The sequence below is a fragment of the Phocoena phocoena genome, chromosome 2, assembly GCF_963924675.1.
Source record: "Phocoena phocoena chromosome 2, mPhoPho1.1, whole genome shotgun sequence".
NCBI classification, from domain to species: domain Eukaryota; kingdom Metazoa; phylum Chordata; class Mammalia; order Artiodactyla; family Phocoenidae; genus Phocoena; species Phocoena phocoena.
Genome location: NC_089220.1, coordinates 32,751,934 through 32,765,741, shown reverse-complemented (window position 1 = coordinate 32,765,741; position 13,808 = coordinate 32,751,934). Strand labels below are relative to the sequence as shown.

At 51.5% G+C, this 13,808-nt stretch overlaps 1 protein-coding gene across 11 annotated transcripts in view; it reads right to left on the bottom strand.

The window, feature by feature from the left end:
- Nucleotides 1-6,103: 6,103 nt before the first annotated feature.
- The window catches only part of ACTN1 (actinin alpha 1), a 95,729-nt gene continuing 88,024 nt past the window's right edge, over nucleotides 6,104-13,808 (bottom strand). For 3 of the 11 annotated variants that reach the window (XM_065900233.1, XM_065900263.1, XM_065900278.1), the window contains 5 exons: nucleotides 12,656-12,835; nucleotides 11,764-11,910; nucleotides 10,710-10,790; nucleotides 8,792-8,950; nucleotides 6,655-6,813 (listed from right to left, as the gene is read on the bottom strand). In XM_065900233.1, coding sequence (XP_065756305.1) covers nucleotides 6,655-6,813; nucleotides 8,792-8,950; nucleotides 10,710-10,790; nucleotides 11,764-11,910; nucleotides 12,656-12,835 — 726 coding nt within the window. Of the gene's footprint in view, nucleotides 6,814-8,791; nucleotides 8,951-10,172; nucleotides 10,239-10,709; nucleotides 10,791-11,763; nucleotides 11,911-12,655; nucleotides 12,836-13,808 lie in introns of all 11 variants that reach the window. The other 8 variants (XM_065900228.1, XM_065900257.1, XM_065900239.1 and 5 more) reach the window with 5 other exon arrangements.

Here is a 13,808-nt window from a genome sequence, read left to right as displayed (position 1 = left end):
CTCACTGCTGTGGCCTCTCCCGTTGCGGAGCACAGGCTCTGGACGCGCAGGCTCCGCGTCATGTGGGATCTTCCCGGACCGGGGCACGAACCCGTGTCCCCTGCATCGGCAGGCGGACTCTCAACCACTGTGCCACCAGGGAAGCCCAGGACTGAGACATCTTTATATTGCTCTTTCTGAAGGGCCCAGTACCAACCCCAAAAGAAGACAATGTTAGTCAAAAGCGCCTGCTCTTCATGGAACCGGGCTGCACCCAGGGATGACTGCATCCTTTTACAAGTGTTCACAAACCCTCTTTCAAATAGCTTGCTTTCAGAAGCCATCTTCCCAGGTATTAAGAGTTTGCAAAATCTCTCTTGCACTTTCTGTTGGAAAAGTAGGATTCAAGGAGATGTCTAAGAAAAAAAGGATAATTAGAAATGGAAGATGCTAGAGAGGGGCGATTAGAGACCATATGTTAATCTGTGATAAGAATGGAGGTTTTACATTGGCTGAGGATCTCTTAGCTTGCCAAATTACATAGAGTAGGTTTAGGATGAATCTTTCTTTTGTTCTCTCATCAAAAATAGAACCCAGAAGGTTGGGGAGTTGACAGGTAATCTGTTCCGTGGGCCATATTTCATTGAATCTAAAATACGGTCAGATTTAGAAGACGCTCCATTATTTTATAAACCATCAAGAAAGAAAACATGTAACCAACTAAACTGTAATACAATGCTTTCTTATCATTCTTTTATTTTGTACTTATGTGCATTATGTACTTATTGAAAGAGCTCTTTTAGACTTTAAACGTTTTTATCATCTGTCACTCTTGTGCAGAGATAAAAAAGAAAGTATGAGCAAAACAGAGTCCAACTCTTCTGAATCCCTTGTCACCGTCTTTAAGTGCATTTTCCACGTCATTTCGATCCATAGCATTAATAATGCAGCTTTTCATAAGAGAGAGCTCCACTATGACCTCCAGATTGTCTTTCTGTATACCCATTCTGCAGGCTTTGATCCTGGTGCCTGATCTTACTAGAAGGTGTTAATGGAAGTTTGAGACAAAAGCAGGACTCACTTTCCTACTTCAAAAGGGCAGGCAGTGACTCTAGGTCATGACTGCCACCTTGCCAACAGCAATGGTAGGATACCATTAATTCTAACGTGAGATTGGTCATAAGCTACATCCCAATCTCAGGGATGTGAAAATTGATAATGAACTGAGGTAGCTCTTATAAGGCCGCCTTTTGAGTTATCTGTCCCACCCAGCTCCTGACTGATGGCCTCAGCCTCATCCACTGGTAGGCATCACTGTGTCAGACCAGGCCAGGCTGGGCCAAGTGGGTCCTGCAATCTTGGATTTGGGACTAGCTTCTTGTGTAGAGGAAAACACTGGGGTACGTGGGTCAGCCTCTCCCACCACAGGGGTCACGACCAGAGAGAGCTGGGCCCGAGAGAGGAGCGAAGCTCCCACACAGAGAGGGGCCGAGATGAGACGGAGAAATGGCAGGCTCTTGGCTTCCAGAGGGCTTTCTGGGGGCTGTGGCCAGTCCCTACCTGAAGCTGGGCTGCCGCCTAGGCCCTGGAGCACCTTAGCTGTGCCTGCTCAGACAGGGGCTGCCCCACCACTCTTGGGGCTCTGAAAGCCTCCACGGTCAGAGTGGCTTCTAGAACTGTAGTTTAGCTGAAGGACCCTATTCCACCATGTCTGGGTGTCCTGTTATCTCTGGGCCCTCTCTGCCTCGACGTAGGCTTCCAGCTCTGAGGTCCAGGTTTGCCCGGTGCTGGGTGAGAGGGGTGTCTGTCCAGTGCCATCCTCCAGGGCACTGCATGTAGACAAGGTTCTTCAATGGTTTTAGTGGCAGTGCTGGTGCTTAGTTACCTCTCTTCTGTCCCCCTAGGTTTGGCCTGGTCTGGGGGTGAAGGAGCAGCCTATGACCTCGGGGCAGACTTGTCCGTGTGAGGTCATCTACCCCATCAGGGGTTAAGCTCACAGCCTTCAGCCCCTCAGCCAGTGCCACTAACCAGGTGAGCCATCAGCCTACCCACCTCCTGCTGGGCCTAATCGTTCTGGCCCTTTTGGCATTTCAGAGCTTTGAAGCTTCCATCTCCCTCCTCTGCAGACTGGCGATGTTAGGGTTAGGAGTTCTGGTCCAGTAGCTGTGACAGCCTCCCAGGGATGACGTTGCAAGTTCAGGCCTCTGAAGCCGGGGTGGTTTCTCCAAAGCCTCAAGCCTGTAACGTGGGTCAGTGGCGTCAGGGAGGCAGCCAGGCTTCCCAGAGGCCTGGATAATGGAGCAAGTATTAGTGTCGTATTGTTGCTGTAACAAATTACCACAAATGCAGTGGCTGAAAATATGAATTTGTTATCTTACAGTTCAGAAACCCAAAATGGGTCAGCAGGGTTACATCCCCTCTGGAGGCTCTAGGGGAGAGTTCATCTCCTTGCCTGTTCCAGCTTCTAGAGGACAGTGCCTTCCTTAGCTTGTGGCCTCATGTCATTCCAACCTCCACCTCCATCATCACGTCTTCTGACACTGCTGGCCTGGCTCCCTCTTAGTAAGAGCCCACCCAGATAATCCAGAATAACCTCCCCATTGAGTACCGTAACTCAATTACCCTCTGCGAAGTCCCATTTGCCATGTAAAGTAACACGGTCCCAGGTCCCAGGGATTAGGACATGGACATCTTGTGGGGACCATCATTCAGTCCACCACAGAGTTCAAAGACTAGAAGAGGACTCCTCTTTTGTTTAATTTTTTTTCCTTTTTTTTTTTAAGATGTTGGGGGTAGGAGTTTATTAATTATTTATTTTTGCTGTGTTGGGTCTTCGTTTCTGTGCATGGGCTTTCTCTAGTCGTGGCAAGCGGGGGCCACTCTTCATCGCGGTGCACGGGCCTCTCTTGTGGCGGAGCACAGGCTCCAGACGCGCAGGCTCAGTAGTTGTGGCTCACGGGCCTAGTTGCTCCGCGGCATGTGGGATCCTCCCAGACCAGGGCTCGAACCCGTGTCCCCTACATTAGCAGGCAGATTCTCAACCACTGCGCCACCAGGAAAGCCCCTAGAAGAGGACTCCTCTTAATGGTACTTTCCTAGATGTACATGATATGTTATCACCTGAACCTTTGACCCCAAAAGCCAGCAATGAGTAGTAAAGGGACTTGAAATCGCCTATTTAGAAATAAGTAAACAGATGAAGTAAATCAAACTCTTAGGACGAATACTTTGGAGATGTTCAGCGGTTTGTAAGCATCATGGCAACCGGTGGGTTAATTTAAGGTGACTGAACGCGGCAGAGAACCTGGCATATATTAGCTTTGTGGTTTTTCATCTGAAATGTATAATTGAAATGAGACGTGTGATTTTAATTCTGGAGGTGTAAGAGAATTGTTAGTAAACAGCTTTGAACTGCTCCAGAGAACGTGATTTACTACATTTATAATATTTCAATTGCTTTGTGCTGTGAAACTTTGCCGCTTGGATTTGAATCTTCCTGGGTTGGGAGTCTGATGTCCTGGAAAGAATTACTAAAACTTATAAATACATTTAAAATATTTAAAGGAACTGAATGAAGTTTGCAAGTGGGGTTGTTTGGGGGGATTAAATCTGTTAAATGTATGAATGATTAGGACAAGAGCGCTTTTATTTTTACAGAAAAATTACATTATCAATAAAACAAGATGTCCATGATGACCTTAAAAGGTTAAGAAATCAATTTTTAAGATTTTACTTTAACAGATTGAAAATTAATTTAATTATAGTCATTTGCACACATACAAGCACCCTTGAACACTGAGAAACTCAAACTCTTGAAGGCTGTGGAATAAGTCTGTAAACACACTTCATTCAAATGACTCACACATTTTTTTAAAAATGGATCGTATCTCTGGAAATTGAAGCTTTTTAAAAAAATATATATTTTGGCCACGCCACATGGCATGTGGGATTGAACCCACATCCCCTGCAGTGGGAGCATGGAGTCTTAACCAGGAAGTCCCTGGAATTGAAGCTTATTAAAGAACTTACACCCTGAGTTTAGGAAACTTTCTGACTGGAACAGTTTCCCTCTCCTCAACTCCTATACCACCATGCCCTTGGGTAGACTTGCATGTAAATAGCTAAAACAACGTATCCTGCTTACCGGCCTCTCCAAAGACTTTGAGAGCAGGCTCTGGCCTTTTTCCACAGTTTTCCCCTCAGAGCTGCAGTCAGAGCAGACCCACCTTGAGCATTTACTGGCTTACCAGCCAGTGGTAAAACCTATAGGAATGTTTACCAAAACAAAAGCCAACCACTCTCCCCAGGTCTTTTCTCCTGAGCAGCCTTGCCTCTTTTCCAGGGCAGGTGTGTTCCAGAAACTCATAGAACTAATTCCTGAACAAGAGGGCCTCACACTGAAGAACTTATCTTTGGCTCTAGTTCAGTAAGTTCTGATTTAGGCTTAGTCCTCTTATATGAGGGGACGTATCATGTTCAGGGTTCTCTTTTTAAGACATCCTTCAAGCGAATCCCTCGAAACTTAGATTGACAGCTAACATTTATAGGCCCTAATATTTTAGGAGCTCTGTGTATTACAGCATCAACTTTCCAACAGCACTATTATTCCCTGTTAACAAATAAGGGAACTGTAGTGCACAGTTAACCATTTTGTAAATGGCAGTCATGAATTGGAACACTGGCAGTCAGACTCCACAGACCCAACTCCCTGTAACCACTACACCAAACTGTTTTACTCCCAGACACAGCCAGAACTGGAACACAGACCTTTAGCTTCCATTGCTAAGTTACATTTCTGTAAATCACTGCACTGTTACTATTACTGGTAGCATTATTGGCAGTCTTCATTGCCTGATAACCTCGAGGAGGAAACACAGGTAAGGGGAAAAAACAGGAGAAGCTACAGAAGTGCACACAGATGTCTCGGGGACCTTGTAATAAGGCAGATTCTGATTCAAGAAGGTCTGGGGTGGGGCCTGAGAGCCTGCATTTCCAACAAGCTCCAGGTGATGCTGGACAGCGGCCGTCTGCGGAACAGTCTGAATAGCAAGGGACGAGATGCCTCTGAGAATGTGTCCCCTGCGGCAAAAATAAAAGGAAGGGGGGCATATAGATGTTACAGAGCTGTTTGATGCTGTGGGAAACAAATGAAGGTGGAGTCTACTTTTAACTCATGGGAGCCTCGTGAGGAAACGACCTTCTCCTTTTAAAAACGAAACTGAAGTGTAAGAAGATGGAACGTGCCAAGGTCGAGAGCATATTAGGGGTGGTCCAGGTGCCCCCACACCATCGACCCCACACACAATTCTGTAAAACAGTAAGCAAGGAGCAAGCAAAGAGCTGACATGGGAGTGTTGTTGCTTTAATAGGGTGTGTGCCAAGCAGCATCAAAGTGGGCCACGCTTGCCGATTTTCTCCTGACCGTTTTTTTTTTTAGTGTTGCTTTTTTAAAATAATTAATTAATTAATTTTATTTTTGGCTGCGAGGGTCTTGGGTCTTCGTTGCTGCGTGCGGGCTTTCTCTAGTTGCGGCGAGCGGGGGCTACTCTTTGCTGCGGTGCGCGGGCTTCTCATTGCAGCGGCTTCTCTTATTGCAGAGCACGGGCTCTAGGCGCGCAGGCTTCTGTAGTTGTGGCTCGGGGGCTCTAGAGTGCAGGCTCAGTAGTTGTGGCGCACGGGCTTAGCTGCTCTGCGGCCTGTGGGATCTTCCCCAACCAGGGATCGAACCGTGTCCCCTGCATTGGCAGGCGGATTCTTAACCACTGCCCCATCAGGGAAGCCCCTGTCCTGACCAATTTTTTTTTTTTTTTTTTTTGCGGTACGTGGGCCTCTCACTGTTGTGGCCTCTCCCGTTGCGGAGCACAGGCTCCAGACAGGCAGGCTCAGCGGCCATGGCTCACGGGCCTAGCCACGGATCCTCCCGGAGCAGGGCACGAACCCGTGTCCCCTGCATCGGCAGGTGGACTCTCAACCACTGCGCCACCAGGGAAGCCCCTGACCATTTTTAATGAGCAATATTTAAAAAAAAAAAAAAAGGGTGTGCTGATAAATAGGCTAATTACACCTCTGGACTTAAAAATGAGAAGGTAAGCCACATAAATTCTCTTTCTTAAAAAAACAGCCATTTCAAAAGATTTTCTTTAATATCATAAAATATTTTCACGGACAGGTGAGCTAGCAAACACACATGCACCAATGTGCCTTTGACAAGATTATCCCCTACCCTCACCCCCCCACTCCACATCAAGGTGGACATGAGATTGGAGAAATGAATACAGCAGATGGTACAGATAGAAAAAAAAAAAAATCGATAAAAAGGATGGATATAACATTGTGCTTGGTTATTTTCCTATGTCACAACAAAACAAAACATTTCGGTGCAAATAGTTAATTTTTCCTCTTTTCCATTTAAGTCTGGTGGAGAAAAAAATACTTTTTCTATAATAAAATATGTGGTTTTTTACTTTTTCTAACGTAACTTTTTTTCTTTTTTGCAGAAAATAATTTTGTAAACTGTCACTTCGCGGTCTGGGAGGCTCGATGCCACTTGGGTCCAGCTCGCCCCTTTGGAGGTGGAGCGCGAACTAAACCCGGGCGGGAGAGGGGGGACAGCTGAGGCGCAGGGCTGGGCGCGCATGGCGGACGGGGGCAAGGGCGTGGGCCGGCGGGAGGGGGTTAGAGGTCACTCTCGCCGTACAGCGCCGTGGAGAAGGACATGTAGTCCAGAGCACCTGGCACGGCGTCGGGGCCGGTGTAGGGGGCCATTCGCGCGATGCAGTACTCAGCCTGGTCTGGCGGCAGCTCACGGCGCAGCTCGTCCACAGTGATGTAGTTCTGCGGAGAGAGCGCGGTCAAGACGGCGGGTCAGGGCGGCCATAAAGCAAAGCGGCCACAAAGGCCAGAGGCCGTAAACCTCACTTCATGACATTAGGTACCCTGTTCCATCCCCGTTCTGGCCCTGTCCTCATACTTCTGGATATAGAAATACGTGTGTGTGTTGTGTACATACACACACGCACACGTATATTACACATTCATATGTACATATATATGTATGTGTATGTATATAAATATATACGATACATATACATATACACAAATATAACCATATCCACGTGTATATACGATATATATGCATATACACATATACAGCCATATACATGTGTATATAAATATGTACTATATGCATATACACATATATAACCATATACATGTGTGTATATAAATACGTATGCTATATATACATATACACATATAAACGTATACATGTGTGTATATAAATATATGATACATATACACACATACAACCATATACATGCGTGTATAAATATACATATACGACCATATACATGCGTGTATAAACATGTACGATACATACGTGTAACATGTGTGCACACACGCACATGTATATCGCACATACATATATGTATGCGTATGTATATAAATACATACGATATATATACATATACACATATATAATCATATACGTGTGTGTGTGTGTGTGTGTGTGTGTGTTTAAGTCCCCTTATAAGTTTTCCACTTCTATAACTACTTGAGGCGGTTTCCAAGCTAACTGGAAGTGCTAACTGCACCTGTAATCTTTCCACGTATCGCTCTAGCCCACCCCGGCCACAGGCAGGATCAGCAGCACCGTATCTGGTGGGACAGAGTAGGGCCCCCCACACCCACTCAGCTGGGCTCCGAGGACATCACCCAAGTCCTGCAAATTACATGAGCATCAATCATCATCAGATAGCATCATTGCCACAGACAGCTATCTGAACCGTGTTTGCGAAATTTGGACCTTACCCCACCTGGCCTGGTTCCCAGTCTGGGTCTCTACTTTCTCCCCGCCTTGGACTTGCCCATGAAAGTCTACTTGGAAGCTACTTCTTTTGGGAGCTTGAGGCTCCAAAGGAGCTCAGGGGCTCTGACCCACAAGGCGGGAACCCGTCCTATGCCCTACTTCTGCCAGAGTCCCCCAGGAGCCAGTCTGAAGGAGGGAGGCACTGGCCCTCAGGTCACTTCAAAAGTCAGAAGACCAGGTCCCTTTCTGGGCCCCGGAGACCTCCTCTACAAAATGAGTCACTTCAAGGAGGTGGCTTCTCAGGGTCCTTCCAGCTCCAAAGTGCTGACTCTAACATGCTGTCCTCGAACTTAAGTCAGACCTTTAGGAACCACTTTGTGGGTTGAGTCCTTATTTCCGTATAGATTACAACATTGCGGAAACTATACTCCCTATTGGCTAAGGAAGGATGGCATAAGGATTATCCTGTGAATTTTTCAGAAAGGGAATCTGGCCTCTAGATGTCTCTGCCCCAAAATTCCCCTGGATGCTCCCACGTTTCCACTGTCAAGCAGGGCACTGAAGGGAACTTGGGAGATTTGGAAAATTGAAGCTGACTGCTGCTCAGGGTAGAAAAATGAGACACACGCTTCCTTCCTGCTCCCCACCTATATGCCATACCTTGTGCGCAGAATGATATAGGGGCGAAGTCCAAGTTCCCAGATGGACCTTTCATCACCCACTCACACACTCCACCTGACTGGACTGCCCTCTGCCACCCATCATTTCGTCACCAGTATCTCATCACAAGTATGACATGCAGTGTCCCTGGCAGGGGACCCCCTTAAGCTAACACTGTGTCCTAATGCCTTAGCTGATCCCAAGACATTACAGAAATGGGTAGAGGTGACAGCAAAGAGGCCCGCGGGTGGGGGTGGGGGGAAAAGGAAGAGCAGTGGAGGTGCTCACGACCACCCCTCCATATCAGTCCGCCCCAGCATGGTGCCCACACCACAGCAGACCCACCTTATCCCCGGCCAGGATCTTGAAGGAAGCCATGACTTGGTCGGCTGTATCTGTGTCAGCCGTCTCACGGGACATAAAGTCGATGAAGGCCTGGAACGTCACTACCCCCAGGCGGTTGGGGTCCACAATGCTCATGATGCGGGCAAATTCTGCCTCTCCCTGGAGGGAAGAGCCAACCCCAGGCCTGTTATCCTCTCAGCCACGGTCTCCTCTCTCTATGGACCTCAAGCCCCTGCGGGCTCGGAGTAGCCTGAGGCTATTAGAGAGGGCAAAGCAGACCCCTGACCTAACCTGGGTTGTCTTGAGGGCATGATAGGAACATAATACCCAATAGTGAAGGCCCAGTTCAGGCTTCCCACCCTCTACGGATGCCTTGATTCCTCTTGGAGCAAAACTGATAATGCTGATAATAATTAACGACAGCAATGGCTAACACTCACATAGCATATACTATATACCAGGCACTATTCTAAGTGCTGTGCAGAATTCATTTAACCCTCCTCACAACCATATGAGGTAGGTATTTATTTTATTATTTCCATCAGGTTCCCAGATGAGAAACCTAAGGCCCAGACAGGCTTAGTGACTTGCCCAAGGTCACACAGCCAGTAGGGAGAAGAGCTGAGACTTGAGCTTGGGTGGTCTGCCTCCACCACACTGTACTTTCTATGTGTCAGACATGGGCACAGCACTCGCGTGAGCTCCTTCACTTAACCATTACAACAGTAGGGCAGGGCTCCCCTCACCTCATCCGGGCCCCCAAGCTGGTGACGGCAGAGCTGGGATTTATTCCTGGGCTCCCTGTTTCTAAAGCCTGTGCCCCTGCCCCTCTGCTGGGCGGCCCGTGGGCTCTGCACTCTGCACCACAGCCCAGGCGTCGCCGGGCTGCCTGGCTGAGGCCCCTGTCCCGCTCAGAGGGCCGGCACGAGGGCTGGCAGCTGAGGAGGCTGGGGAGGGGCTTGAGGAAACGGCAAAGGGGCAGCAGGCCTGGCTGGAGCCATCACACGGGCAGAGGTGGAAATCTCCACGCCTCATGCGAGATGAAGCAGAACCAAGCCCCACCCAGAGCGCCCACCACCAGTCCTTCCCGGCAGCCCTGGGGTCAGCCCCACCATCCACAGTGGGAGAGAAAAGGCCCACGTCCACCGTAAATATCAAAAGATAAACCAGCAGAGAGAGGCGAGAAGGCCAGGTCTCTGGGACACACGCAGGCCCTGCGGCTGGGCTCAGCCCTCAGGGCGCCATCTTCCCCACGGACCAGAATCTTGAGGCCCCTCTGGGGAGGGCACCCTGAGCCTGAGGGCCTCCAGCCCGCCACGGCCAGGACTCGGCCTCTCGAGTCAGCTGGCTGCCCCTGGCCAGAGAGCGGGGTTTACATTACCATGTTGTAACCCATGGAGATAAGGCAGGCGCGGAAATCATCCGTGTCCATCATGCCTGTCTTCTTCTGTGGGGCCAGTGGCACCGAGACACAAGGAGGAAGGGCCGGCCGAGGGCCAGGAAGACATGGCCCAGGTGGCCAGAGGGGAGGTCGAGGTGTACGGTTCGAGGGTCAGGAAGGGGACAGGAACGTAGGAGGAGCAGATGCAAATACACATCCGGGGGAAAAGTCCACAGGAAGGAGGAAGACAGAGCAGGGAGATGCAAAAATCCGTCCACAGGATGGAGAGCAGCGAGGAGAGAGGAAGGTGGGCACCGAGCAGGTTCCCACGAAAGACAACCGAGGGCAGAGGTCGGAGTAGTGGGGGGAGGAGCCCGACACGGGCCAGGGGGGGACAGCAGGAGAAGACGAGCCCCGCGGCCCACAGGAAAGGGGAGACAGGGAGATCCAGACAGAGAGAGAAAAGAAAAAGGAGAAACGCGTTATTTCTCGCCCCGGACGCCACCCCTGAGCATGCTCCATGCAGGAGGCGAGTACCTGGGGGTCGTTGCCAATATCATAACCCAAGCTGATGAGACAGGCTTTGAACTCCTCGGGACCCAGCGTGCCGGAGTGATCCTGGGGCCGCCGTGCGCCAGCCAGCGAGCCATGCGGTGCCAGGGAGGTGGAGGCCGTGAGGGGAGGGGTGGGCCATGCCCCGGTGGAGGGTAGCGAGTGTGGGGAGACACAGGGACAAAGGCATGCGGATGGGGAGGGCGGAGGGTGGAGGGTCGGGGGAGGAGGGGAAATAAAAGTGCACACGGTTAGACACACAGACGAGGCCCAGGGGCCCTCTCCCTGGCACACTCAGCCCTGCTCCGGAAGGCAGGCCACAGGGGAGCACGGTGAGCCACAGGGGTTAGCAGCTGCCTCACAAGTGCCCAGCCCACCTCCGGCCCTGCTGCCCAGACCGGGGTTTCCAGGAGGGTTCCACCCACCCAGGTGCCTGGAGGGCAGTGAAGCAGGCAGGGGGGGTGGGCAGCACCTAAGACCATGCTCCCACCCCCTGTGGCCACCGCAAAGCCCCAGGGCAATGGGAGGGGCAGCCCACGCAGAACTGTCCTGTCCCAGAGCTAGGAGGAGAACCCAGGACTGACAACTCTGACAGCCCCGCAGAGTGTCCCAGAGGCTACACTGGGGTGGGAGGTGGGGGCAGGGGAGGAGGGAGCCCCTGCTCTGTCCTGAGGCAGAGGCAAGGGATGGGCCCCATAGCCAGGAGACAGCAGGCCTTCCCTTGAGGCTGTGGCAGCCTGGCTCCGGGGGGTTGACTCCTGGTCGCAGGAGACCAAGGGTCGGGGTCAAAGGCTCTGCTTAACTCACAATGCGAGCACTCTCTCCAGGAAAGCGGGGAAGCTCATGGGACACCAGGACAGCTTCTAAGACTCGCGGTGCAGAGTCAGGGCAGGCTGACAGCAGTTCCTCCCGGCCACCCCCCCCCCCCCCCCACCACACTTGCCCAGGAAGCAGGCCCACGTGCTGGGCATTGCCCTCCAGGGCCCTGGGGCAGGAGGGACCGGGGCTGCCCTAAGCGAGTGCAGGGGGCGGGGCTCACCCGGTCGAAGTGGTTGAAGGAAGCCCGGAACTCGTTCATCTGCTCCTGGCTGATGCCCTTGGCATCCCTGGTCAGGATCTGGTTCTCCACCTCGTTGATGGTCCTGGCAATGGTGGTGAGCAGCTGCTCCCAGCCCACGCGGATGTGCTGCGGGTGGGCAGGGCCTGTCAGCAAAGGGGTCCCAGGCCTGGGCCACCCCTGCCTACTCCTTCCCCTGACAACCAAAATGGCCAAAGCAATCGAACCAGGCCTTCTGTCCGGATTTACAGTGTCGCCAGAGGGCAGGGGAACCAGGACAAGGACAACCCACCAGGACAGAGGACCCTGATGATGAAGGGGGAAGCACAGGAGGGTGGTGGTCCCTGCCCGGGATGGCAGAGACCAGAATGACCAGTGTGGTCAGGTCAGGAAGGAGGGCAAAGTTGGCAGCAGGAAAAACTAAAGGACAAAAAAGTGGGTAATTCCCTGAATATCCAACTCCATAACCTCACACACAGGCCTTCACGGTCAAAACAAGTAGGTCATTTAGAAAGCAGATGCCAAGCCAGTGTTCGGAGACCACCAGCCTCAGAATCACCAGGCTGTTTGTTAAACATTTAGATTACTGAGCTCCGTCCCAGACCTAGTGGATCAAATTCTGGAGACGGGGCCTGGCAATCTGCATTCTCAACAAGCTCCTCGGGAATATTCAGAAGGCACTGAGGACTGAAGACCCAGCGCTCCAGGAGTGAGGAGAAGCGAGTAGCCCCTCACTTAAAAGCCAGAGTGTATCCTACTATGGCCAGTTTTCTTGGATGATGGGTAACCCCCCACCACTGCCCCAGCCCAGGATGGTGAACCAGAAGGGGATCTGGGGCTCCCTCTCTGGAGAAGCCAGGCTGGTGCCACCCACCTCCATGGTGTAGTTGGTGTGCTTGTTGTCGAAGATGAGTGCTTCCTGGATGAGCTGGTGGTCGCCCTCCAGCTGGTCGATCTTGGGCTTGTAGTTGACGATGCTCTTCTCGTATTGCCGCAGGTGGCTGAGCTGGTCCTCCAGGGTCCCGTGCATCTCAATGGAGATCCTCCCAATCTCCTGCTCACCCGGGAAGGAGGCCCTTGTCAGACCGCCCCACTCTGGGTCCCTGGGGTGGAGATTGGGGCCCCCAGGTCATTGACCAACCCCTCAGATGATTCTTGGCACGGAAACAGCATCCTAAAGGATAATGTTATCACCGGCTGAATAGCTCCTGTCTCTCGGGCACCTCTGAGACTCAGGAAGGGGATGCAAGGTCAGCTGCTAATGTAAATGTTCACTCCTCTGCTCCAACTCCCTTCTGAAGCCTAATCCCGGCTACCATCCATCTCGGGCACTCTCCCTGAGCTGGGTCCCTCACAGGCTCAGCGCACCTCACCTACCTTCTCAGTGGCCGTGCTCCTGCTGTTCTGTTCCTAGGATGCCTGTCTTGCCCACCTCAATCCCACCTGCCTCCGTGGTCCAGAACTAGTCCCCGTTTCTGTCAGTCTTTCATCCATGTAAACACACCTTGCTTGTAAAGGCACCTTCTGTGCGCTCAGTTCAACTCAGCAAATATATCCCGAGCACCTACTATGCACAATGTGCTAATAAAGCAGGTGGGGGTGGGATGCAGGGAAGACACAAACATGAACTCGATGTGGTCTCCGCCCTCAAGGAGCTCAGAGGGACACCATGCTCTAACCCACACAGTGTCCCTTCCTTATCTACATCACCCCCATACCTGGCCCAACAATTCAGCAAAAAATTCCACGCTTGCCCAAAGCTCAGTTCTCTCTCTGGGGAGATCACCCTGTCTGACCAAGCTCACGACTCAGGAGGAAGGGAGACCTGGTCAGCCACATAAGCCAAAGGGCAAGCCGAGCCAGTCACCTAGGTACCGCTCCTTCCGTGGGAAGGACTCCTTAGTGGTGCCCCTGTGTGGGTCTTTGCTCTCAAACCAGACACCGGAATCACCCCACAGGCCTTCCTCGCATAGACTCCACCCCCACCCACAGGGCAGCAGACCAGACTCCACAGTCCCCACAGGTCC